Raw genomic sequence first — 27,474 nt, 5'->3', positions numbered from 1 at the left:
GTAGTACTCTCTTTTCTGAGGTTCGTACCAACATCAAGAAGCCCAAGAGCAGAAGGCCCCAATTGAGAGGTGGACCCCCCACCTGAGGTTTAAGGTCCCACAAGCTTGGTGGCTTAGTGGCTCTTGCTTTGGATCTCTGTGGCTATTCAACCAAGGCCAACTTCCCTAGACCCACAGCTGTTGAGGCAGCTCTTCCTGGGTGTGACTCTTTTGTGTATTCCAGCAGTGTTTCACGCCTAAGACTGTCCCCCAGACTCTGTCTGTTGGAGAAGCTGCATAGGAGTCCAGTGAGTTCCAATCCAGGGTCAGACAAGCAAAGAGGGGCACAAGTTCTGCACAAGTGGGAGGCTTCGGAGGCGGGGACTCGTAGCAAGACCTCCAGGGAAGAAGTCTGTGGACAGTGAGAGGGGCTCAGGATGTCAGGCTGAGGAAGTGAACAAGAAGTGGTAAGTCTTGAGGCAGAACCATAGGAAAAAACAAAAAGGGGGGGACCAGGCACTTGAGAAGTGTGCTCAACCAAGATGAGCCCAAACCAAGTCAAGAAATGGAAACAAGTTATCCAGTGGCCCTGAGAGAGCATTCTGTGTGCCTGTGTGCGATTAGGTTGATTCCCGACAGTGGCCAGTGAACGGATTTGTGGCTTAGACACTCCTGAACTGAACTTGGCTTTTGAACAGTTCCCCTTCCCACACCAGGCCTGCTCAAGCCTTCTCCCCACACTCTGTACTGAAACTCAGTGTGGTTTGAGAATGAATTATTCAGGGAAGGAAGGGTAGAGGAAAAAGAGCCACCCTCCTCGTCACAGCTGGCAACCCCCAGGGTAGGCACTGATATGCTCTGTAGACAGGTTTACCACCAAGAGTCTTTCTTTTGTTGAGGACTGGAGTCAGACTGTATACCCCTGGGATCCTGTTTTCTATCTGGAAGCAGGGTTGGGTTGTGAAGGGTGAGCAAATGCATTTGTGTTTGTGGGTGTGTGTGTGCAAGCGTTTTTAAACAAAGCCAGAGATAAAGAGTAGAGTGAGAAGGCAGGTTTTAGGCAGGAACTGTTGTAATAGGAGAAATGGGGCTTTGCCTCAGATTTCTTTTACACTGTCAAGATTGAACATAGCTTTGCACATGCTAGGCAAGTGCTATACCACTAAGCTGTAACCACAGTCCTTGCTCCAATGGAGGCAGACTCTGTTCTAACACACCACGGTCAGGTGGAGGTCTATTAGCAAAGAGCAGGGATGTAGAAGGAACTTACTAGAATCGAAACATGGAGGAGGGAGTTCTTTCTACTTCACCCTGATAGGATTCCTGCTGAAGGTGGGCAAAGGTTCTCAAACATGGAGGTGAGGAATCTGGGCACATACTGAGAGCAATCAGACAGATATCATGAGGGGGGTGTGTGTCTGTCTTTGGGGTACTGACATGTGCTTCAGGTCCAAATAGAGGATGAATTTGGGCAGGAGAGGTGTCAGGAGCCATAACGGGACAAGCTAATAACTAGCAGGTGATCATTCTGAGATGGCCAGCCTCGGATTATCATATAATCTGTGACTGGTTTGCTCTTATTAAGCAAGGCTGTAAGGGATTCATTTTAGGAAAGATTCCTGCTATTAAAAGGCCTTTCCTGTTATTATTAAACATATGTAACAATCATTAAGTAAAAGCACATCCCTTTGGAGCAGATCTATGCAGATCTACAAAGATGTACTGTCTTATACTGATGCTATATAGACAAATAGATGACTTCTTAAGTCTTGTTATGACCCTATAAGAATTCCTGGGGTTGGGGATTTAGCTCAGCGGTAGAGCGCTTGCCTAAGAAGCGCAAGGCCCTGGGTTCGGGCCCCAGCTCCAAAAAAAAGAACAAAAAAAAAAAAAGAATTCCTAAAATTATAACGTGATTATTAAGCTCTTTTATAGTGGAAATGCTATTAAGTCTTTTTCTGTTAGTCAAAACTGCAGTGAGAACTCTGCCAGTCTTCCCAAGTGTCACCAATTAATTGCTCTTAGATGGTAACCAGACTTTCTCCTACTCAAAGCACATTCCAAGAGGTTGTAAAACAATTAACCAAAGGTCATAAAAGGGGAACTAATGATTTATTATAGGTGCTAGGACAGAGGATAAAATATTGACTGGGTTTACTTATACAAAACTTCACTAATAACTTAGTTATGGTTCTAATCCTTCAGGGAACCTGTGGAGCTGTGACAGGTGATGGATGGTTAGCCAGATAATTACTCCTGATGGATATGCATGCAAACATTCACTGTTGTAAACTTCTATTCTAATTTATGATTTGATTTTTTTGTATGAACCTGCAATAAACTTTGTAACATGTGATCATGTATTATGAAAGATGTTTAAGTAGTGAGGGCAGAGAGGAGGAGCTTCTTTTTCCCTGTTAGAACCTTTTTTCCCTTCTCCTTAGGATCTTTCTGCTTTTCCCCTCAGCTGGCTTTCATAAGAAGACTTTTTACAACTTAGTAACAAACATTATAATCACTTTTCTAAGTGTTCCCTTTTCTTCCTGCAACTTCTGACTAAGCAGGCCGAAAGTTAGAGCCCAGCAGTTCCTGTTGAGATAGGACAGAGGCTATGTAGTTAATCCTTTGCTGTTTTAGGAAGAGGTGCTAAGTGCCAGAGACTGCAATTTCTGGCCTCAGAGGAACGCAGAGGGCAGGTTTGCTGCAGTAGCATAGTAACTTGGATAAGTAAACTTTTATTATACAGCAACCCCCGCACCCTATCTTACAAAGTCTTACCCTCTGCATACGCTCTTCCCCCTCCCCTCCTCTGCTTCAAGAAGAACCAACAAGAAAGAAGACCTCCAGCAGTGAGGGAAAGGATACATAATCAAACAGTTCCGAAGAGATTGTGATCCTGCCCATCAGCACCTTAACTCTAGCCCTGCCGGGTAGCTTGCCCTCTAAATGATCACTTCTGCTCCAGTGTGACCACTGTGGAAAACTGCCCTTATCTGCGGTGGGGATGGGGTATCTGGCCAGCAGCCTTGTTTCCTTAGATTCCAAGGTGACTGAAAGAGCTAGTGAATTTAGCATAACCCAATGAATCCTGATGTTTTAAAAGGACAAACGTGTCCAACTATACTTCTGCCAGTTCGCTCAGAACAAGATGACTCAGTCCCATGACTTCAGCTTTGAAGGGAGATATTAGACACGCTCTCCTCCAGAGATTAGCTTGTCCTTCTGCAGAGGTGATCAAGTAAAGGAGACAGACACACTGACAAAGGCAGAGGTGCCAGGCCTCCATACTGCGTTGCAGGTTTAAGCAAAGAGTCTTTTTTTTTTTTAAAGCAGCTTCCAAGAATCTTTTTCAAGGTCACCAGACCCCCTTCTTCTGTCCCCTTCCCCAATGTGACCTCAACGAATCAATCACTTCACTGTCTGTTTAAGTAGTGTGTTGGGATAGGTGGCCTGCTAGGCTGCCAGAGTCCAGGCTTTGTATCCCATCCTTGCCCAGCCTCTAGAAGCAGTTGCTAAGAGACAGTGTAGCAGGCCCAGGGCTCCTGCAAGACCTTGGTGGCCTCTGACTGTGGTTCCCACTCTGTAAGTCTCCTGCAGCTGCTACATGAAGCCCCATGAACTGGGTGGTATAAGACATCAGACACTTACTTTTCCATATTTCTAGAAGCTGGAACCTAAAGACCATGTGGATGGTCTTCTAGCTGTCAAGCTCTCTGGTCATTTGTATTAAGGTAGCATGTCGGTTCCATGCTCCAAGATGTGGGTAGGTGCCTCTGTTCTTCCCCGTCTATGTGAGCCTGGAAAAGTGTGTTTTATTTTTGTAACTAATTAATTTTAATTTTAAAAGATTTGATTATGTGAATGAGTGGTTTGCTTGCATGCGTGAATGTGCACTGTGTGCATACCTAATGCCCAAGGAAGTCGAAGAAGAATAGGACCCCCTGGAATTGGAGTTATAGAGTTGTGAACTACTATGTGGGCCTGGGAACCAAACCTACAGCCTCTGCAGGATCAGTGAATGCTCTTAACCATGGAGATATCTCTCCAGCCCCCCAAATTGCATTTTTAAATGTCCGAGGCCCATGATGCGTGCAGTAACTAGACCCTGACACATACTGTGTTGTCTCTGGTGGCTCTGAAATGGGGTAGACAATATAAAGTGGCTGGCCCTATGGAATGGTGAGCCCTCTGGGAAGGTGTGTGTGTGTGTGTGCGCGCGCGCACATGTGCATGTGTGAATGTATGTGTGTGTGCACGTGTGCATGTGTGAATGTGTGTACACGTGTGTGCACGTGTATGTGTATGTGTTTGTGCACATGTGTGTATGTGCACGTGTGTGTATGTGTGTGTATACACATGCTGAGTGCACCCACATGCATGCTAATATGACTTCTCTGGATAGGCGGCACATTGGTGAAAGTTCTGCGGCAGAAGTGCAGGAAACCCTGGTTTTCTTCTAACTCTTACCGGGACAAAGGTGAGCAAACCTCCACGAACTCCATCAAGGACACCGAGTGACAGGACCAGAGTCACCGAGTGAGTGACCACTCCACCCAAGTCTAGCCTGGTGAACCAGGGAGTTTATTGGGCTTGTTGACAACATCACAAAAGCCCCACTAAGACCTTGGTGGTAACCCCTGAAAGCGGCAAAGGAGACTGCCCTTTCAGTGATTATATTGCTTCTGCAGAGGCCACAGGAAGCTGTTGTGATGCCCCACGCACACACCTAACATCCCCCACCTCCCACCATGGAGGTCCGCATGCCTGATCTACAGAGAAACCGCTGTGGTTCACAGCAATAGGGATGGAGTCAGTGAGCAGGCTGAGTGTGATGGACAAGGCACAAAGGAGCCCTTGCCTGTGAGACACGCCTTTCAAAATCGAACATGTAAAATAGAGGGGAGAGGAAGGAGCTTGTGGATGGGTAGGTGTCTTAGTCACTGTTCTGTTGCTGTGGAGAGACACCATGACCAAAGCAACTCTAGAAAAAGAAAACATTTAATTGGAGGCTTGCTTACAGTTTCAGAGGTTTAAGTCCCTTATCATCATGGTGGGGAGCATGGTCACAGGCATGGCAAGATTGGTGCAGAAGTAGTTGAGAGCTACATCCTGATACACAGACAGAGTGTGGGGGAGGGAGAGAGGAGATGGAGGGGAGAGAGAGAGAGAGAGAGAGAGAGAGAGAGAGAGAGAGAGAGAGAGAGAGAGAACGCACATGTAGACAGACTGAGTCTGGCACAGGCTTTTGAAACCTCAAAGCCCACCCACCCCCAGTGACACACTTCCTCCAACAGGCCATACCTCCTAATCTTGTTACACTTGAATGTGTGGGAGCTGTGATCAAACGATGGAGTCAAGGTACCCTCAGCAGTCACTGGTGGCTTTGGATGTAGCCTTCACCTGTATGACAAGGACATTAGCCAACATGATCTTCGACATTCCTCTCAGCTCGAGAACTAGGTGAACTGTGAGTGCGAGAGCCGTGTGTCAGAGATCAGTTTCTCCATGAAGCTGTTCGTCCAGCTTTCTGTCTCTTCGATGGCTTTCTTTTTGATGCTGTGTGGGTGACCTGGCCAGAGTCACCTATGTAGTCAGTTACTGTATCCCTCTAGGGAAACTCCCATCTAGGAATACAGACAGGGGCTAATGGTGGGACTAGGTGCCACACAGTGTTAAACACTAAACCCAGAGAAGGAAGGAAGACCCAGCAGGGAGTATGGCCCTGGATACTGTCCTGTTCAGTTGCTATGATCAAACATCTTATACCCTCTTTCCTGGCCTCTTAGCATGTGCAGTGGTAGGAGCTGGGAGCAGCGTTGACACTCAGAGCTAGTGAACAACTCTCACTGGAGACGTCTCTCCTGGCTGTCTCAGCCTGGGCAACTTTTCCACATTCTTGGCCACTGTAGCTCCCGTGGGAATTCTCTCAAGTGGCTTCACTTGGCAATATAGAGAACTGAGGCCTGATAGTGGCCTGCGGCTTCTGAGCTTCCAGGCAGCTGGCTCTCTGTATGTCAGGTCTCACCAAGAGATGGCTTGGGACTGTGCCCAAGCCTCACGGACTCACACGTGCCCAAGGCTTTGAAATGAAATAATTTTGTTATTGGGAAAATTGATGAATAACGAATGAAGAAGGTGGGTAATGCAGCTTGCTTTGCATGTGTGCTGGTATGTGCCTGATTCCGGGAGCTGAAAAAGGAGAGGGGAAGGAGAGTGCTTTCCCTAAGAACTGAGTTGAATGTGTTGGCAACACTGCCATCAGAACAGGAGTGTAGAGCTAGAAGAGATTGAGGGTGGTAGGATGGTGTGGGAAACGAGAAGGATTAGCCTCCAGATGGCTCCATTTAGTCCTCAGATTTTGCTAATGAAAGCCCAGCTGCATCTCAGTGGTGCATTGTGGTATAGATTGGATGCTCACCCCTCAGCCTGACACTAAAGAGGCTGAAGCAGAAGAATTGCTGAGATTTCAAGGTCAGTTTGGGTTACAAAAGGAAAACAGGATGACTCAGGGCTTCGGGAAGCAGTTCAGTTGGGAGAGAGCTTCCCCAGTGTACACAGAGCTCTGTGTACATTCTGTAGAATGTGATGGTGCACAAACTGTAACCCAATCACTAAGGAGGTGGAGGCAAGACATCGGAAGTTCAAGGTCATCCTTTGCTGTATAGTAAATCCGAGGCTAGCCTGGGCTACTTGATACAAACAAGCCAAAATAAAATACCCACCATTAGTTTACCAATAACTAAAGGAATGGGATTTTTAAAGACATATGAAGTATATACTTCTACAAACTAAATATAAATTCAGACAGAGTTGTGAGAGCTTCTAATATAGGAAAATCTTTCCAAAGAGTGGTGGTGATGGGTGGGGAGGATAATTTTGCTAATAGTAAGTACCTCTGGAGGCAGGGGGATCCTTCCTGGTCTCCCTGGTGAACACTTTCCTCCATGTTTCTCTTCTCACCTGTTATGGGCCCTGCTCTTTTTTTTTTTAATTGGATATATTTCTTTATTTACATTTCAAATATTATTGCCTTTCCCGGTTTCCTGTCCATAACCCTCCTTTCCCCTCTCCCTCCCCAATATGGGTATTCCCCCTTATTTACTCCCCCTTACTGCCCTCCCCCACTACATTACCCTGCACTGGGGGTCCAACCTTGGTAGGACCAAGGGCTTGCCCTTCCACTGGTGCCCCAACAAGGCTATTCTCTGCTACATATGCAGTTGGAGCCCTGGGTCTGTCCATGTATAGTCTTTGGGTAGTGGTTTAGTCCCTGGGAGCTCTGGTTGGTTGGCATTGTTGTTCATATGGGGTTGCAAGCCCCTTCAGCTCTTTCAATCCTTCTTCTAATTCCCCCAAGGGGGTCCTGTTCTCAGTTCAGTGGTTTGCTGCTAGCATTCACCTCTGTATTTGACATGCTCTGGATGTGTCTCTCAGGAGAGATCTATATCTGGTTCCTGTCAGCATGCACTTTTTAGCTTCATCAATCTTATCTAGTTTTGGTGGTTGTAGATATATGGGCCACATGTGGGGCAGCTCTGAATGGCCATTCCTTCAGTCCCTCCTCTAAACTTTGCCTCCATATCCCCTCCTATGGATATTTTTGTTCCCCCTTTTAAGAAGGAGTGGAAGCATCCGAATTTTGGTCATCCTTCTTGAGTTTCATGTGGTCTGTGGATTACATCTTGGGTAATTCGAGCTTTTGGGCTAATAGCCACTTATCAATGAGTGCATACCAAGTGCGTTTTTCTGTGATTGGGTTACCTCACTCAGGATGATATTTTCTAGTTCCATCCATTTGCCTATGAATTTCATGAAATTATTGTTTTTGATTGCTGAGTAGTACTCCATTGTGTAGATGTACCACAGTTTTTTAATCCATTCCTCTGTTGAAGGGCATCTGGGTTCTTTCCAGCTTCTGGCTATTATGAATAAGGCTGCTATGAACATAGTGGAGCATGTGTCTTTTTTATATGTTGGGGCATCTTTTGGGTATATGCCCAGAAGAGGTATAGCTGGGTCCTCAGGTAGTTCAATGTCCAATATTCTGAGGAACCTCCAGACTGATTTCCAGAGTGGTTGTACCAGTCTGCAATCCCACCAACAAAGGAGGAGAGTTCCTCTTTCTCCACATCCTTGCCAGCATCTGCTGTCACCTGAGTTTTTTCTCAGTCATTCTGATTGGTGTGAGGTGGAATCTTAGGGTTGTTTTGATTTGCATTTCCCTGATGACTAAGGATGTTGAACATTTCTTTAGGTGCTTCTCAGCCATTCGGCATTCCTCAGCTGATAATTTTTTGTTTAGCTCTGTACCCCATTTTTAATAGGGTTATTTGGCTCTCTGGAGTCTAACTTCGTGTATTCTTTGGGTATTTTAGCTATTAGCCCTCTATCAAATACAGGACTGGTAAAGATCTTTCCCCAATCTGTTGGTTGCTGTTGTGTCCTAATGACAGTGTCCTTTGCCTTACAGAAGCTTTGCAGCTTTAAGAGATCCCATTTGTTGATTCTTGATCTTAGAGTATAAGTTACTGATGTTTTGCTCAGGAAAATTTCCCCAGTGCCCGTGTGTTCGATACTCTTCCCCACTTTTTTTTTCCTATTAGTCTGAGTGTGTCTGGTTTGATGTGGAGGTCCTTCATCCACTTGGACTTAAGCTTTGTATGGGGTGATAAGAATAAATCAATTTGCATTCTTCTACATGCTGACCTCCAGTTGAACCAGCACATTTGTTGAAAATGCTATCTTTTTTCCATTGGATGGTTTTAGCTCCTTTGTCAAAGATCAAATGACCATAGGTGTTTGAGTTCATTTCTGGGTCTTCAATTCTGTTCCACCAATCTATCTGCTTGCCTCTGTACCAATACCATACAGTTTTTATGACGACTGCTCTGTAATACTACTTGAGGTCAGGGATGGTGATTCCCCCAGAAGTTCTTTTATTGTTGAATATAGTTTTCGCTATCCTGGGTTTTTTGTTATTCCAAATGGATCTGCAAATTGCTCTATCTCTATAAAGAATTGAGTAGGAATTTTGATGGGGATAGCATTGAATCTGTAGATTGCTTTTGGCAAAATGGCCATTTTTACTATATTAATCCTGGAATTCACGAGCATGGGAGATCTTTCCATCTTCTGAGATCTTTAATTTCTTTCTTCAGAGACTTGAAATTCTTGTTATACAGATCTTTCACTTGCTTGGTTAAAGTCACACCAAGATATTTTATATTGTTTGGGACTATTGTGCAGGGTGTCATTTTCCTAATTTCTTTCTCAGTCTGTTTATCCTTTGAGTAGAGGAAGGCTACTGATTTGTTTGAGTTAATTCTATACCCAGACACTTTGCTGACGTTGTTTATCAGGTTTAGTAGTTCTCTGGCGGAACTTTTGGGGTCACTTAAATATACTATCATATCATATCATCTGTAAATAGTGATATTTTGACTTCTTCCCTTCCAATTTGTATCCCTTTGACCTCCTTTCATTGTCTGACTGCTCTGGCTAGGACTTCAAGTACTATATTGAATAAGTAGGGAGAGAGTGGGCAGCCTAGGTTGTCTAGTCCCTGATTTTAGTGGGATTGCTTCAAGTTTCTCTCCATTTAGTTTGCTGTTAGCTACTGGTTTGCTCTATATTGCTTTTACTATGTTTAGGTATGGGCCTTGAACTCCTGATCATTCCAGAACGTTTATCATAAAGGGGTGTTGAATTTTGTCAAATGCTTTCTCAGCATCTAATAAAACGATGATGTGGTTTTTATCTTTGAGGTTGTTTATATAGTGGATTACGTTGATGGATTTCCATATATTGAACCATCCCTGGTATGAAGCCTACTTGATCATGACAGATGATCATTTTGATGTGTTCTTGGATTCAGTTTGCAAGAATTTTATTGAGTATTTTTGCGTTGATATTCGTAAGGGAAATTGGTCTGCAGTTCTTTCGTTGATGGGTCTTTGTGTGGTTTAGGTATAAGAGTAATAGTGGCTTCATAGAAGGAATTTAGTAGTGCTCTTGTTTCTATTTTGTGGAATAGTTTGGACAGTATTGGTATGTCTTCTATGAAGGTATGATAGAATTCTGGGTTTATCTACTTGTTGATTTTCTCCAAGAACCAGCTCCTGGTTTTGTTGATTCTTTGTATAGTCCTTTTTGTTTTTACTTGGTTGATTTCAGCCCTGAGTTTGATTATTTCCTGCCTTCTACTCGTCTTGGGCTTGTTTCGCTTTGTTCTAGAGCTTTTAGGTGTGCTGTTAAGCTGCTGACATATTCTCTCTCTCTCTCTCTCTCTCTCTCTCTCTCTCTTTTTTTGCAGGTACTCAGAGCTATGAGTTTTCCTCTTAGCACTGCTTTCATTATGTCCCATAAGGTTGTATCTTCATTTTCATTAAATTCTAAGAAGTCTTTAATTTCTTTTTTATTTTTTCCTTGACCAAGTTGTCATTGAGTAGAGCATTGTTCAACCTCCATGTACATGTGGGCTTTCTGTCATTACTGTTGTTATTGAAGACCAGTCTTAGTTCGTGGCGATCTGATAGGGTGCATGGGATTATTTCTATTACTATTCCTGTATCTGTTGAGGCCTGTTTTTGTTTTTTGTTTTTTTTTTTTATTTCTTTTTTTCGGAGCTGGGGACCGAACCCAGGGCCTTGCGCTTCCTAGGCGAGCGCTCTACCACTGAGCCAAATCCCCAACCCCGAGACCTGTTTTGTGACCAATTATATGGTCAATTTTGGAGAAGGTACTATGAGGTGCTGAGAAGAAGGTGTATCCTTTTGTTTTAGGATGGAATGTTCTATAAATATCTGCTAAATACATTTGGTTCATAACTTGTTAGTTTCTCTATGTCTCTGTTTAGTTTCTGTTTCCATGACCTGTCCATTGATGAGAGTGGGGTGTTGAAGTCTCCTACTATTATCGTGTGAGGTGCAATGTGTGCTTGAGCTTTAGTAAGATTTCTTTCATGAATGTAGGTGCCCTTGCATTTGGAGCATAGATATTTAGGATTGAGAGTTCATCTTGGTGGATTTTTTTTCTTTGATGAATATGAAGTGTCCTTTCTTGTCTTTTTTGATGATTTTGGTTGAAAGTCAATTTTATTTGCTATTAGAATGGCAACTTCAGCTTGTTTCTTCAGACCATTTGCTTGGAAAGTTGTTTTCCAGCCTTTTACTCTGAGGTAGTGTCTGTCTTTGTCTCTGAGGTGTGTTTCTTGGATGCAGAAAAATGCTGGGTCCTCTTTATGTTTCCATTCTGTTAGTCTATGTCTTTTTATTAGGGAATTGAGTCCATTGATGTTGAGAGTTATTAAGGAATAATGATTGTTGCTTCCTGCTATTTTTGTTGGTAGAGATGGAATTATGTTTGTGTGTCTCTCTTTTGGTTTCATTGCAAGATTACATTCTTGTTTTTTATACGGCATAGTTTCTCTCCTTGTGCTGGAGTTTTCCATCTATTATCCTTTATAGGGCTGGATTTGTAGAAAGATATTGTGTAAATTTGATTTTGTCATGGAATATCTTGGTTTCTTCATCTATGTTAATTGAGAGTTTTGCTGGATATAGTAGCCGGTTTTGGCATTTGTGTTCTCTTAGGGTCTGTATGACATCTGTCCAGGATCTTCTGGCTTTCATAGTTTCTTGTGATAAGTCTGGTGTAGTTCTTATAGGTCTGCCTCTATATGTCACTTGACCTTTTTCCCTTACTGCTTTTAATATTCTTTTTTTGTTTTGTGCATTTTGACTATTATGTGACGGGAGGAATTTCTCTTTTGCAGTTCTGTAGGCTTCTTGTCTGTTTATGGGCATCTCTTTCTTTAGCTTAGGGAAGTTTTCTTCTATAATTTTGTTGAATAAATTTACTGGCCCTTTGGGAGTTGGGAGTCTTCACTCTCTCCTATACCTATTATACTTTTTTTTTTAAAAAAATACTTTATTTATTTAGTATATATGAGTACATTGTAGCTGTCTTCAGATACACCAGAATCTGTTATAGATGGTTGTGAGCCACCATGTGGTTGCTGGGAATTGAACTCAGGACCTCTGGGAGAGCAGTCAGTGCTCTTAACCGCTGAGCCATCTCTCCAGCCCTATACCTATTATACTTAAATTTGATCTTCTCATTGTGTCCTGGATTTTGTGGATGTTTTGGGCTAGGATCTTTTTGTGTTTTACATTATCTTTGACAGTTGTGCCAATGCTTTCTATGGTATCTTCTACACCTGAGATTCTCTCTTCTATCTCTTGTATTCTGTTGGTGATGCTTGTATCTATGGCTCCTGATCTCTTAGATTTTCTATCTCCAAGGTTGTCTCCCTTTGTGCTTTCTTTATTGTTTCTATTTCCATTTTTAAATCCTGGATGGTTTTGTTCAATTCCCTCACCTGTTTGGTTGTGTTTTCCTGTAATTCTTTCAGGGATTTTTGTGTTTCCTCTGTAAGGGCTTCTACTTGTTTACTTGTGTTGACCTGTATTTCTTTAAGGGAGTTATTTATGTCCTTCTTAAAGTCATCCATCATTATCATAAACTGTGATTTTTAAATCTAAATCTTGCTTTTCTGGTGCGTTTGGATATCCAGTATTTATTTTGGTAGGAAAACTGGGCTCTGATGATGCCAAGTAGTCTTGGTTTCTGCTGCTTAGGTTCTTGCGTTTACCTCTGGCCATCGGGCTGACTCTGGTGTTCGCTTGTCTTGCTGTTTCTGACGGTGGCTTATTTTCTTTCAGCAGTTTCTGGGAACAGGTGCTCTGCTCTCAGGTGTGTAGGTGTTGTTGGAGACTGTCTTTCAGCTCTTGGCACAGGTAGAAATCAGATGTGTCCTGCCCCTGACTGCTCTTAGGTCCTTGCACCCAGGGGGCACAGCTGGCACTAGACGATCCCCTCTTGGGTCGGGAATGTGGGCAGAGGGTGATCTCCTCTGATTCCTCCTCAGGAGTGTCTGCACTTCTGAGGGCCCAGTTCTCTCCTCCACGGGATTTGGGTGCAGCGAGTTGTTTGACCGGTTCAGTTCAGTTCAGTTCAGTTCAGTTCCGGGCGCAGACCAGAACTGCAGGTACCGGCAGCTGACTGTTCCTATATCCTGTGTCCAGAGGCACCATGCAGTTTCCTCTTGGACCAGGAATGTGGGCGGAGGCAGGCAGAAGTGGCAGTCTGTCCTGCGGTCTTAGGATGGTTTGCACTTCTGGATGTTCAGCTCTCTTCCCCACGGGATTTGGGTGTAGGGAACTGTGGGATGGTATCCGTTCAGTTCCGGGCACAGGAAGCACCCTGTCCCAGAGGACTTCTGCCTCTGTGTGTCCTGAGTCCACCAGTCAGGTCACTTGGAGCAGAAAAGTGGGTCTTACCTCTGCTCTCAGGTGTGTGGGTGCTCCTGGTGACTGTCTTTGAGCTCTTGGCATGGGCAGGAACCAGGAAGTTCCTGCCCCGATTGCTCCTAGGTCCTTGCACCCAGGGGGCACAGCTGGCACTAGGCGATTCCCTCTTGGTTTGGGAATGTGGGCAAAGGGTAGTCTCCTCTGATTTCTCAGGAGTGTCTGCATTTCTGAGGGTTCAGCTCTCTTCCCCACGGGATTTGGATGCAGGGAACTCCTGGGCCCCAATCTTAAGGCTGGGCCATATCCACTCTTCTTTCCAGTTCTGGAGTAAGCCTATTCTTCAGCCACAATTTCCTGGCTTTCCCCACATCCCAGCTCTTGCTCTCAGGAACCTACCTGCTGTCACCATGCTGTCCTGCCTTGCTTGTGTCTTTCCTTTGGCCCTCAGATCTCTCTAACTCCCCAACAGGGACTGCCCTCTGCTGGCTCCAGCCTCCTGCAGAGCTCCTAGTGCTGGGAAGCTACGCCCATCCTCCAGCTCCATCTGCCACTTTCCAAGCTGACATTCTGTATCTAGGGGGCATTTTCCCTAGATATGGGACCCTGTAGCCCAGACCAGCCTCTATCCTTCTCTGCCTTGATTCCTATCACTAAGAAGCAGGGGTATAAAAAAAAAAATCTAGCCACCGGGACTGGCTCTCTGCTAGACACAGCTATACTAAGGACTTCCATAGTCATGTGACCACCTGTCTCCCCCCCCCCCCCCAAAAAAAGATTCCAGTTTCAGAACTAAAGTTTTGCTCTGGGTTCAACGTTAGCCCAACATCCTAGGTCCACCCTCTTGTAAAACACTGCATGTGTTAGGGAGCCTGAATCAAAAATAATGGAATGTGTGTGGTTTTAGATACTTCCATTCAATCTAAGAACTGTAAGCACATAACCCAGGGACTTAGAAGGCACTCTCAATGCCACAGGGACTTAGAAGGCACTCTCAATGCCACAGGGACTTAGAAGGCACTCTCAATGCCACAGGGACTTAGAAGGCACTCTCAATGCCACTGGGGTATGCTGACAGTTTTGTGTTCAGTTTGCCTCACGATGCTGTTTGCTGATCCTATGCTGTCTGAGTCAGCGGGACCTTAGGGACAGGGTTCCTTAGGTGTGGTGACAGCTAATTTCCATTGTTGGCTTTGTGGATTTAGAATCATGGAAACACCTCTTGGTGTACCTTTTAGTGTTTCAACTGATAATGTAGGCTGCACCGTTCCATGAGCTGAACACCACTATTCACCTGACGGCAGACACCTTGACCAGTCACTTCATGCTCCTGTAGCCACACTTCCCCATTCCTCTCACTGTGAGCTGGAGCCGCTTCCACTCCACACAGTGAGAGTTGGAGTAAAGTCTTCAGCTGTTTTTTTGACAGGTGTTTTGTGAACAGCAACAAGCACTAATACAGTCACAGAGGATGAATTCATTCACTATGGATAACTTTTCTCCACTCTTTTCCCATTTTGGTTTGGATCTGCTGGTCTGCAAACCAAGGCTAATCTGTTAGCATCTGCACAGAGTCCACGGCCCAGCCTTGAAGCTTGTCTAGACCCCATCAAGCAATCAAACTTACAGGGAATCCTTGCCCTCTTGAACCCAGTCTCTGACATGGAGTCCATACAGTAGTGCTGGGTAGATCTTGGAGTGTCTCACTTTTTACTCCTACCTCCAGGGGCAGTATCGCTTGGCCCTGGTCAGTGAAGGAAGCTGGCCACTGTGCTCACACTGAGCTTGCAGAGCGGCTCGAACCCTGTTCTGACCATCAGGGCCCCAGGCAGCCCTCCCTGCTCATGGAGACCACACTGCAGGAACAGAAGGGGATGCTCACTGTGCAGGCCTTGGCGTTCTTGAGAAGTAGTCTGGGTTCATTTTCATTTTGGTAGAACTGCCTAAAGTTTTTTTAGAGAAGTATCATAAAAACTACTGAAAAATAAAACACATAAAAACTTTATTGTAAGGATCACACACCTACATTTGCATCAATTTGACACATTGCTGCTCATTTTGCAGAACAGACCTGCAGAACACACTGGTGCAGTTTGCTTATGGGACATCATCAATTCCTACAACTGTTCTTGCTCACAGGGGGCTGCCTCCTGCCTGTACCTCCCTGACTGTCTGCACAGTGGGCACTGCCTCACCCACCACAAGGGGCAAGGATGGGGCCAGGGAGGGTGTGCTGCCAGAAGTGGTGTGTGTAAGGGCCTGTGGGTTGGGTGGGCTGGGACTGAGCCATGATGGCCAGCGCCTGCTCTCTGCTCAGCCCTGCTAGTCTCTAAAGCAACTTCTTCACTCCAATTCTCTCCTTAGCCCGAGTGGCCACCGTAATGCATTCTGAGCTAAATAACCCCAGGGAGGTATCATGAGGGCTTTCCAGAACTGCACATCGGCACTAGATTATTTTTACCGAAATCAGGAGTTGGGACAGAATCCCTAGGCTGGAGGGAGCTAATCTCCGGCTTCCTTTGTCACTGAGGCCTCAAGGACACTGCCAGTGAGCCTTCACTGAGGTGAGGACAAGCAGACTGCACCTGAGCTTCAGGACAGTTGTCTCTCTGCAGTGCTATACAACTGCCACCAAAGCCTGTGACCGTCGTGCATTTGAACATGTACGAATGACGGTTCTCCAACCTGAGAAATGCCCAGTAAAAAAATAAAGATAGAAAATACATGCTAATTTAATGGCAAACTTATTTGATACTACACGGCAACCACCTTGGATTAAGGACAGTGTAAGGTGGGAACCACTGTCTCCCCTTGAGAACGCCTGTGCTGGAGTCTGTTTGGTCCTCAGGCTGATGTGGTGGCAGGACGCAGCACTGTCTTTCAGCAGCCAAATGTCAGTGCTGCAGCAGGAAGTTGGTGGCCACATTGAGGTCATTGTTGGAGGCCCTCAGCGCCTCCAAGGCGTCCCCTCTGGAAAATCCCATCTCCATGAGGCGGGCGACCTGCAGAGAGAGCAGAGGATGAAGGCTCAGCAACACAAAGCGAACCCTTAGCTGCACATGGCTTTACATGGCTTTGTGCAGAAGCTCGAAGCTTCTCAAACCAAGTCAGATCTGTGGTTAAATGATTACTCAGTCTAGACCTGGTGGCACAAGCCTATAATCCCAGCAACCGGAAGGTGGAGGCAAGAGCACCAGGAGCTAAGGTTATCCTGGGCTACAGAGGGACTTTGAATCTAGCCTGGACTACGCGAGACCCTATCTCAAAAAACAAATAAAACAAAGAAGAGGGAGAGACAAGGCTCAACTAATAAGCCATTTGTCTTGCAAGCAAGGGCCTGGGTTTGAGCCTCCAGCACCATGTAAAAATGGCAGGTACAGAGGACTATATTACAAGGATGATAGTTGAGGTTGTCCTCTGGCTGACTCCTCTCTCCTTCCTTTCTGTCTCTCTGGAAAAAAAAAAAAACCCAACAAAAATCCACTTCCCCAAAACAACAAAGGTGACTAATGGTAAACCTTTCCAGTGCTTTCTATATAAAACTAGGAATCGCATGTGATCCTCACTGTGAGTTACATTTCTAGGTGCTATGATAGAAAGTGACTTATGGGAGAGGTTAAGGAGGTCACAGTCAACAGTGGAATTGTGTGGCTAGGACTCCGCACCTCTCAGGACTAGCAGACAATGCTGGAGTCTGTTGGCTTTTTCCTGTTTTCTTTTTTGTTCAGTCTGGGGACCCAGCCATTGGAGGCTGCTGCTTATACTGAAGTGGATATCCCTCCTCAGTTAGGCCTCTCTGGAAACATGCTTGAAGACATGCTCAGAGAGGCCCTATTAATGCCCTAAGTGTCTCTTAATTCAATCATGCTAATGACTAACATTAGCCATTACATGAAACAGAACAGGAAGTGGGGCCTCAGAGGCCTTGATGCACTGGGGCCACCAAGCTGAGACTCTGGCATTCACCAGAGTCAACAGCCTGAGCTCATCAGTGGCCACACTCTGTGTCACATGGGATCCTGGAGGGAGGAGTTGGGACAATCAGGTGTGAACATACAGGCCAACAAGCACACAACTAGCATCTTATCCCAGATGCCACGGCTCTGACTGTCACAATGGACTGTTGTTGGCATGGACATTTTCCTGCCTCGGCACACTGGTCTCTCCCCAAAGGCAGCATGTGCTAAGTCCTGCTTGAAGCCTGGGGCTTCTATAGGTTGTAACAGCCATCTGCAAGGCGGGCTGAGGCAGGAACAGTAACAGAGAAATGCAGGTGACCTAAAGCCATGGGGCGGGGGTGGGGTGGGGGAGGCAAGAAGCACCAGGCTTGTATAGACCAAAGATCTTGGTTGTATGAATACAAAGGCTTCCTGTACTTTGTCCCCAGGCAGTCTCCAATGCAGAGACAAGTAGTGTTGCCCAAACTTATCCACAATCTGTCAGGAGCCACTATAGGACAAGCTAATAGCTAGCAGATGATCTTCCTGAGATGGTCAGCCTCAGATTAAAATAATCCAGGACAGATTTTCCCCTATAGGCAAGGCCCAGGAGGAAATCATTTTAGGAGAGAGTATTGTGATTGATATGCTTTTCCTGTTATTATTAAACATATATGACATTCAGTAGGTATTAGTACACCCTTTTGAGCAGATCTATGAAGATGTCCTGTCTTGTAGTGATGTTATATAGACAGATAGATAACTTCTTAATTCCTGATGATGATCCTATAAGAATTCCTAAAATTTTATCAGTATTACCTTGGCTCTTTTATAGTGGGACTACTATTAAGTTCCCTCTGATAATCAAAACTGCAATGAGAACTCTGCCAGTCTTTAGTGTCAAGTATTAATTGTTTCTCAGGTAGTAATCAGACTTATACTACTCAGAGCACATTCAAGAGGCTGGAAAACCATTAACCAAAGGCCATAAAAAGGGAACTAATGATTTATTATAGGTGCTAGGACAGAAAATAAAGTACTGACTGAGTTTATCTATACAAAACTTCATTAATAACTTAGTTGTGATCCTTAACTCTCTATGAACCTGTGGAGTTGTGACAGGCGATGGATGTTTACTGAGATGATTACTCCTAATGGATATGCATGCAAACATTCCCTGTTGTAAACGTCTATTTCAATCTATGACTTGATTTTATGTGTGAACGTGTGACGAACTTTTTACCATGTGATTATGTATTCTGAATGATGGATAAGTGCTAAAGAGAAAGAGAAGAGTCAGAACCTGGCTGAGGCGAACTTTTTTTTAGATAGAACACTTTTTAGTCAGATCTGAATAGAAATTTTTAGAACAGAACCGAGAATAATTTTTTAGTCAGGACACAAGAGAACTTTTTAGACAGAACAGAACTCAAGAAGAACTTAGAAATAAAGGCATAGCACTGGGAGAAAAAGCCATAGGGAGTAAACATTATTGTAGCATCAGAGGAGGAGAGAGCAAGATGGGGAGAATGCAGGCAGCTTCTCCTCACCATGGGACAGAACAGGTCTTTTTTTTTTTTAATAGCAAGGCAGGCTTAGTTTTACTAAAGAGAATAAGCTTTCTTCTTACAGACTTGGGTTTAATTCATTTAGCAATAAAAGGGTAGAATATTTTTCTTTCTCTATGAAATAAAGATTGGAGCTCTGTGTGTGTGCCCGCACGTGTGTGTGTAATTGTGAGAATGCATGCAAGCTGGACCCAACTGGTATGAATAGAAATGTGTAAATGTCCATGGGCGTATATGAATTCATGTGAGTTTATGCATATTTGTTTATGGTAAAGGGTTTTCCTTCCGTGAGCATGATTCTCTTCTCCTGGTTCAACAGAAGTTTATTGCTCCCAACTTCCAGCTAGCGTGACAAGGGAGAGGCATCTGGACAAAGGGGAAAAGGCTCCAGCAATTAATCCTTTACTTAACCCCTTACTGTTGGGCTGCAGGTGGTTAATCACCCAAGCCAGGGGCTTTTAACCCTCAGAATGAGCAGGAAAGTTTTTGGGACTTTTTAGAAGTTTTCATCAGCATTCAGTACTGTTAGAGAGGCAGAACATCTGAAGAACCTCCGTCTTTAAAGCCACACCAGGGTCCTACTCTTGTGTTTTGGTTCAACCTGCTCCAGGCTGGGAGGCTCCAGCAATAACCTGCTTTCCCAAGAATTACAGCACTTGGGAAACAGAGGCAGTAATTCAAGTCTAGCTCCTATAACAGGGAATTCAAAGCTAGCCTAGGCTATCTAAGACTCCATCCCTCTGTCTCAAAAACAAACAGAAAAAACTCATAGCAAATTACAAAAATATTTATTGATTGGTTTACCTACAGCTTGTGTACCGTTCTGATCGGGAGCACACAGTGGGGATGAGTGGGATTTTAGATCACTGACGTTTCCCAAGACATATGCACAGACTGCATTTCTCACTGTAGCTGTGGTCTGAATGACACACAAGAGTTGATTCTATAAAGATTGGCGCTATGGTAGGCTGGTCCCCCTGAGCTCATCTAGATACAGCTCAGCTCCTGGTATGAGGACTGCAAGGCCATCTTTTAGCTTTCTTTACCTTCCTGGCATTTTACTAATTGAAAGTGGCTGCAGGACAGGAGGGCTGCTCATGTAAGCAGCTCTGTGAGGCACTTGGCTCCCTTATTTCTCTTCACCCCCTCTCTGCTGGCTCCCATCTCCCTGGGTCTGCAGCTCCCCTTGGCTCTGTCATCTCTCTCTCTCTCTCTCTCTCTCTCTCTCTCTCTCTCTCTCTCTCATTCTCTCTGGGGATCTCTGAGTGTGTGTGTGTGTGTGGGGGGGCTCTTCCCTTTGCTGCTGACTCTTCCTCACCCATATGAGTTTTAGGCACAGGCTCATTTGTCTTTGGTTAGAAGGGTCCCAGACTAGTTCCTGGGGTCCTACAGATCTGTTTCCTGAGAGAACAATTTAAAAAGGTTTACTTTGGCCCACCATGGTAGGGACAGCGTTGTGGAGCAGAGCAGCTCATATCATGGCAGAAAAGAAACAGAAAAGGACAGTTCAGCATCAGAGACTGGGCATCGCAGGAACCTGGCCCTATGGACCTACATCCTCCAGGTAAGTCTCACCTCCCAAGGTTTACAGAACATCCCAGTACTGCTAGCTAGGCTTTAACACTGAAGACTGTGGTGGACATTTTGTATTCAAGCTAGAACATTTCACTCTTCTGGCTAGGGACACGTCTCAGTGGGTAAAGTGCTTGCCTAGCATGGATGATGTAAGTTCCCTGTCCCTGGCATTGCTGAAAACACTACCTGCTCAGGTGATAACACTGTGACTTAGCCACATCACTTGACCTCCCAGATGTTCTTTGGAAATAAGGGGAGAAACTTGAGTGAGTCTGACCCTTCTAGACCCTGCATGCCTGTAAAGCAGCTTCACAGGGACAATGCCAAGCTCTGGTGCTCACTCAAGCAGCAGCTGGACCTCCATGGGCCATGGCATCAGTGCCTGAGTGCTGAGTGGCTGAACCTGGGAGCTATCTTCTCAGGCATCCCTTGAGACTGTTTTCAAGGGTAAGTCTTCCAAATGAGTGTACAATTTTACATTCTACACAGCTGTGGGTTGGGTCTGGTCAGTTTCTGTGATGAATACTCTTGACTGGCAACTTTACTACGTCTAGAATTAACTGAAACCCAGATAGCTAGGCACACCTGTGAGGGTCTTTTCTTAATGAAATAATGGGAAGTGGGAAGATCCACCTTTGATCTGAACCACACCTTTTGCTGGTAGCCCACATAAAGAACATGGAGGGAGGGAAGGAGCTCACTCTCTTTGCCTACTTGTTTGAGAACAAGACTTGCAGCAAATCTACTCTTCACTGGCACTACAGCCTCTTTCTTTACTTCTTCGGTATTCCTGTCTATACTGGTCTTCACTGAGACATCCAGCCTTGTAGACTAAGCAACTACTACATTCTTAGACCTTCTGTTGGTAGACAGTCACTGTTGGCTTAGCTGGACCACAGCCTATTAATAAATTCTCCTTTCTACATAATTCATGTGTGTTATAACACTCTCTCTCTCTCTCTCTCTCTCTCTCTCTCTCTCTCTCTCTCTCTCTCTCTCTCTCTGTCTCACCTGAAGAACACACATGCTCTTAGGACATGTTTTCTGCTGTCCCAGTAACAAGTGCTCAGCTGCTTTGGAAATGCCACTGGTTACTTTATCAACCACACCCTTTAAGTCTACAACTTTCTACATTACATTTGAGGCCCGACTGGAGAGTTTTCAAATCCTTCTGCTCAGCTTTGTGCTCCCAACTCTCACTGAAAATATATTGTCAAAAGCAGGCAACAAAGACAGTGCTTCAGCTTGGGCGCCAAGCTACACTGAAATTTCCCCACCAAATTATCTAGTTACTTTTAAACTTAGCCCCAACATCCCAGGACTGGGAAAAATGCACACAAATTCTTTTCGAAAATGTAACAAATTCCCTCTGGCCCTATTTCCAACAGTGACTTCACAGCTTGGCCTTCACTGCACACCTACTGGCATTCTGACCTTTTGTTCTTCCCCAGAATCACCCCTGAGAGCTCTATTTACAAAACATGAAGCTTTCTCTATCTCATTCTTTAAACTTTTCCCATAAATCAGCTCCATACACTTAGGACTTAGTCACAGCAATGACACTATTTTTAGTATCCAGTTAGCTAGCTTTCTATAACTGAGGCCAGATCACCCAACAGAAACAGCTTAGAGAATGAGAGGTTGATTTTGGTTCATGGCTTAAAAGGTTCAGCCCATGGTTGTTTTACCCACATGTGCTTGGACAGAACATCATGGTGGTGCTGTGTGGCAGCAGGAGACAGAGGATGACACCAGGAGGGATCAGGGACAAGACACCCAAAGGCCTGTTCTCCCTCAGAGACAAGACACTGTAGGTCCCACTCTCCCAGTGACCTGCTCTTTCCAATTAGATTCCACTTCCTAAGGTTTCTAGAACCTACAAAGAGTGCCACTAGCTAGGTACTGAAGTTTTAATACATGAGCGTGTACTGGAATTTCACATTAACCTGGAACACCGTGTCTCAGGATCCAGTGCTCGGGACCCCAATCCTTTCTCAGTTTGTGTCATCTGAAAACAGTACCCAAAGCAGTGTTCAACTCCAAGGGTGTGTGCTGGTCCGTGTGTGTGCTACATTTGCACCATGGATATGCACGTCTATACACTTATGTAGAGAGCTATGATGTGTGAACTGGTTGACCAAACTTGATAATGTTCACCTGTCACTCTCAGGGGAGTTCCTAAATCCTACAGTGACCTTGCAGGTAAAAGGGCGGCACACATCTCTGCCTGCTTTCCAGCCAACTCGAATGAATCACCTCTAAATGTCAATCATCTCAAACTTGTGTCTCCCCCAAGTATGCTTGGAAAACCTGCAAACTTCATTTGAATCATTACTGATGACAGTGTTTAGATACGCCAGATCAAAGATAGAGCCCTGAGGCCACGGAAACGCTGTGTGCAGTGGTTAATCAGCTTGCCCAGGTAGAACCTGGGCCACCTTAGGACTCTCATCACTCCACAGGCTGGTGTTCCACCTTCACAGCCATGGCGTAAATTCTATGACATCTTGTGTCAACAGTTATTTTGGTGTCCTCAGACTGAAAAATTTTTTCTGACATCTACAAGTCACCTGGTGCTAACCTGCTTTACACTGTCAGATAACAAAATACTAAATTTCCCATTCCATTTTTTTTTCTTTCTTTTTTTCGGAGCTGGGGACCAAACCCAGGGCCTTGCGCTTGCTAGGCAAGCGCTCTACCACTGAGCTAAATCCCCAACCCCAGCAATGACATCTTAAGGTGGCTGTCTGCAATTATTTCTGGCTGAGGAGCCCTGTCTCTGGGCTGGTCAGTAGTTGGACGGATCCATTTCCTCTTTGTTGTGTGTGGGCATGTTTCCAAGGCCTCCAGCCAGTCTGTCTCCTTCCTATGCTTGCTGCCACCCTGTGTACCTCACACAGAACTGTAGCTCACTTTCATTTTGAACCTGTCCAGGAACAGGTCTATATGCTGTCAACAGGCAGCCGTCTCAGGGGCTGGTAAGTTATAGCCGGAGCTGACAGAGGCGAGCAGAGATGTCTGGTCACAGCTGTGACCTGGTCGCTGGTGATCTTTCCCTGCCCTGGTGACATGCACTGGTGCATGGGATCCATGTAGAGGCTGCTGCGGCAACAGGTGGCACAGACCGCACTGGGGCCCTCGGGTTGGACTGGCTGCCAAGCAGCCCTGTAAGCAATGTCTGCCACAAGAACAGACGCCCTCTCTGGGTGTTCTGGGTGTGATCGCTGTGAGCACTCCTTCTCAGACGTGAAGAACCACGTCTACCACTGCTGGCTTGAAGCCCGACCAGGCTCTTGCAGGTCTTCACGAAGGGTCTTCTATTGCTGAAGGGGAGCAGCCTAGTGCCTCAGCCACCCACTGCCATTGGTCAAGCTGGTTTCTACACTTAAGTATTTTTCAGGGCTGAGAAGACGAGTGTGGCTCACTGCTGACTGTCCTGGTAAAGGCCTATCAGAGAGTCTGTGGGTCGTTTCTGGACCTGCTGTATGGAGCTTTGGTAAAGGGATATGGTTGGCAATGCAACAGCTCTCATTTCCCATAGAGTTGACGACCTTGCCAATGTTTGGGTCAATCTCCCCCCACCAAAAAGGGAGCTTGCCATTCACAGTAGCCCAGACCGCAGGCGAGCTGGTCAGGCTTAGTGATGTAAGCTCCTTAGGGAAGTGATGGATAAAACATAGATGTAGAAAGACACCACAGCTCGTTAAAGGACATGCTGCCATGGACCAGTTTCCAAGCTGAGGGAGATGCACCAGATGCCAGGTCGATAGCAATTTGTATGGGAAACTTATGAAATGCCCCACAGAGTTCCCCAAAAAGCCTTTCCATTCACCCTGGCTGTCCCTCACCCACTGGGTACCTTCTTCCTGATCCACAGAAGGAACTGTCTAAAACTACTGACAAGTGTCAGCTTAGTGCTCAGTGAGACCTCCAGTCCAATTTCTAACCCACCGTTTGCTCAGCTTTGCTTAGAATCCAACCATGGATGATTACTGTCCAGCAAGGCTGTCCTGCTTGCTCTGCTCTGTCTGTCTATCTATTTATGAGACAAGGCTTCATGACAGAGTCAAAGCAGGCTTCAAACTTGCAGCAGTCCTTGTCCCTCAGCCTCCTGAGTTCTGGGGTTACAGGTAGCAGGGACAACACCAGCTCCTTTGCAGTCTCTCACAACTACCTATTCAGTCACTAAAGTTCCCCAAGTGGAATGTCCAGTGGTTATGTTCTGTGGTTGAGGTGAGGGTGTGAGATCACAGAATCCACAGGGGGGCCTCCCTGTTTCTTCTTCCCTGGGTTGAGTGTGCATCTGTGCTAGTGTTCAGTCCTCTCCTACCATGGAAGCCAACTGACTCAGTCAGCTGCCTTTTATCACGGCCCACCACAGGCGTCAGGGGCCTTACTCAGCCTCCTGTGACATGGTGAAAGCTCGTGGCTGGCTGTGCTGAGGAAGGGAATGCGGATGGAAATAGGCATGGCCACTGTAGGTGGACTGTACTTTTTCCTCCCATGTATTCTTCAAAAAACAGACCACATTTCGAGGGAGGAAACCCACACACAGAGAGACCGTTCTTTCCTTGTTTTTAAATGCCCTTTTCAAAGTAACTCTGATGACCTGTACACATCTCCCTATCTCAGGTTAACTTTCACAACAAGAAGCTAGCAAAATGGTGCCTTGGTTCTCCACTCCAGACTCACCTCCTCTGTGCTACACGTCAAAGGCAGACACTCATCCCAAGGATTCGCAGCAGCACCTCCAACGACAACTGCTTGGTTTGCTCAACAAAGACTGTGGTTTTCTTTAACTTCCCTTTAGCTACGCGTCAAAAACAAATGGTGTTTTGGGTTTTTAACTTCCCGAATTCTGATGCTCATAGATGGAGATGTCCACCGGATGGTGGCCCCACCCTATCCACAGCTGGGCTGCCCTTCTGTGCTAGGTCACATGCACACTAGGATGCGATGGGCAGGGCCAGCACTGCCCTGCCTCTCCATTATGTTAGTCCTGAGGACTATCCTCCCCCACTGCTGCTGCTGGACGGGCCCTTAGGAAGAGCAACCCTTTTCCTTCTGAGCTGATCTCCTCTCACCTCCCGGTTAACAAGGGGCCCTGCTATTTACATCTTGCCAGGGTCCTTTGTGCTTGGCTTAGTAGGAGACAGGTCCTTGGTAAAAGGCAGGCACCCTGCCAACTCTTCCAACATCGTTAGGGTTGGGCCGTCCAGACAAGCCGTAGGTAACTGGGCTGACTAAAATGACATCAGAAATGAATGGGAAAGAGTACAAATTCACCTCTTGTCCCTTTCAGTTTCAGCATGGGTAAGCCATTTGTGTACTGTCTCCAGAGAGGTCGATTTCTAACTTTAGGAAGGGAACAAGAATCTAGTTTGACTCCTCCCCTTTGGTTTACAAACAAATAAACAAATCAGAAGTAAATTTAACATTTCATTATTTGCCAATTAAAGTCTTATTTATGGTCCAAGATTATTTTATTTGTTTATTTGTGTGCATGTGCCCTGTTGTACTCATGGGAGTTAAGAGGACAATTAGTGGGAGTCAGTTCTCTCCTTCCAGCACAGGACGCTCACGGAGTGTGCTCAGGTCGACAGTAAAAGTGACAGGCTCCTTTACCATGCACCGATTTGCCAATTTTTAGCAGGAGTGTGGTATCAGAAATACCTGGCAAAGGAAAGATGGTGGTGGCCATGGCACTCATGGCTCACTACAGCCATGGCCCCTTCACAACATTTCAGGGCAAGCCCTAGCTGAGGGACTGCTGCTGGCAGTTCGTGGTTGCTAGGGAAGAAGGTCATTCTTCTGCAGTGGTGTAGCCAGGAGTCCTGGGCCCTGCTCCAGAAAACACCCCTCTTCCATGCTTATGCATGCGGCCTTCACTCAACTCAGTGGATCATTGGGTGGGGCGGGGTGGGGCGGGGAACGACAAAAAACACATGAGAGTGGGAGAGGGACTTGTCGAGAGGGAGAGAGGGTAAGAGAAGGAAGATGGGGCTGGGATGATCCAAATAGTTTATGTACTTTTATAAAATTGTCAAAGAATAAATAAAAATTATTAAAAATAAAAAAAATGGGGGAGGCAGAGGGAAGAGAAAGCAGTTCTTAAGACACATTTGGTTACAAAAGTTACATTATTTGACAGGCTTTATTTATGCTTTGGTAAATTCTCATAGATGTATAAAAAGACCATGTTTTCCTTAGTTCAATTCCCCCTTCCACCACTCTCTAGGTTATTGTGAGCCTCTCCAGGCAGCTATGGTGATCCACTCTGAGCATCTCTGGGGAGCCTCTCTGATCTATCCGCCATTCAGTTTGCAGCTGCTGTCACCACTCCTCCCTAGCAAGTGTCTTGCTATAACAGGGCTGTTTCTTAATATCATGTACCCTATGGCTTGCCTGCTATAGGCAAGCCAGTGTCTGTGGACTTGACTTGGGGTACAGTTCTCATTAGAACAGGACGGAGCTAGGCTGTCTAGAGGTATGTATGCCTCTTTCCTCCCTGAACTGCTCCAGAGCCCTGTGCTTCCTTGTGTGGTACACTTTTTCTCAGGTGTTTCTCTGACCATCCTGGGAAACAGAGCAGGACTTACTGCCAAGACTGTCGCCTGCTCTTCTCTGCATAGCTGCCTAGAGAAGGCAACTGGAGACATCTTGTCACTTGGCTTCTTGGTGTCACCTTTAGAGACCCCGATGTGTGGCTCTAGCCGCACCCTTGCTCCCTCCGTCAATGTCTCTTTTGGGGAATGTAAGAAGGAGCAGGGTGCCGTCTCCCATGGGAGACGAGCCCACTGAGGTGCCTGAAGATAGGAAGGGTCTGAGAAGCAGTGGAGAGGAAGCACTTGTGGCTGCATGCGAACATTTAACAGCATCCCTTCATGTTTGTGCATTTTCTTTGAAGGTGTGGCTTTGGAAGTTGGGATTCAGATCCCATTGACTGGGTTTTCTTGTAGAATGCTCACAAAAATTCCCGAACTACATGTGAATAGTAGGAAAACTTAAAAACATTTTTATTTCTTTCTGGAATTCGAAAGTCACTGTTGCTTTTATGTATTTAAAATTACATGAGTCAAGGGTTAGAAAAATGGCTCCGTGGTTAAG

The 27,474-nt window shown here is 45.6% G+C and overlaps 1 protein-coding gene and 1 long non-coding RNA gene across 9 annotated transcripts in view; one reads left to right on the top strand and one right to left on the bottom strand.

The window, feature by feature from the left end:
* Positions 1-18: 18 nt before the first annotated feature.
* LOC108352982 (uncharacterized) lies at positions 19-25,845 on the top strand. Of its 3 annotated transcripts, none has more exons than XR_005494322.2 (3): positions 19-446; positions 20,239-20,356; positions 25,000-25,845. It is a non-coding gene; the product is annotated as an uncharacterized LOC108352982 (long non-coding RNA). The 3 variants fall into 3 exon arrangements; XR_005494323.2 differs by lacking the exon at positions 19-446 and adding an exon at positions 4,381-4,456; XR_010058237.1 differs by lacking the exon at positions 19-446 and having other exon boundaries at positions 18,553-20,356.
* Positions 15,272-27,474, bottom strand: part of Ubac2 (UBA domain containing 2) — a 147,660-nt gene continuing 135,457 nt past the window's right edge. For all 6 annotated transcript variants that reach the window (NM_001034937.2, XM_006252509.5, XM_039093541.2 and 3 more), the window contains one exon: positions 15,272-16,288. In NM_001034937.2, coding sequence (NP_001030109.2) covers positions 16,181-16,288 — 108 coding nt within the window. In that variant the 3' untranslated portion in view covers positions 15,272-16,180. The remainder of the gene's footprint in view (positions 16,289-27,474) is intronic.

This window comes from Rattus norvegicus, chromosome 15, assembly GCF_036323735.1.
Source record: "Rattus norvegicus strain BN/NHsdMcwi chromosome 15, GRCr8, whole genome shotgun sequence".
In the NCBI taxonomy this organism is placed as follows: Eukaryota; Metazoa; Chordata; class Mammalia; order Rodentia; family Muridae; genus Rattus; species Rattus norvegicus.
The sequence above is the reverse complement of the archived record's forward strand: the minus strand, read 5'-3'. Positions and strand labels throughout refer to the sequence as shown.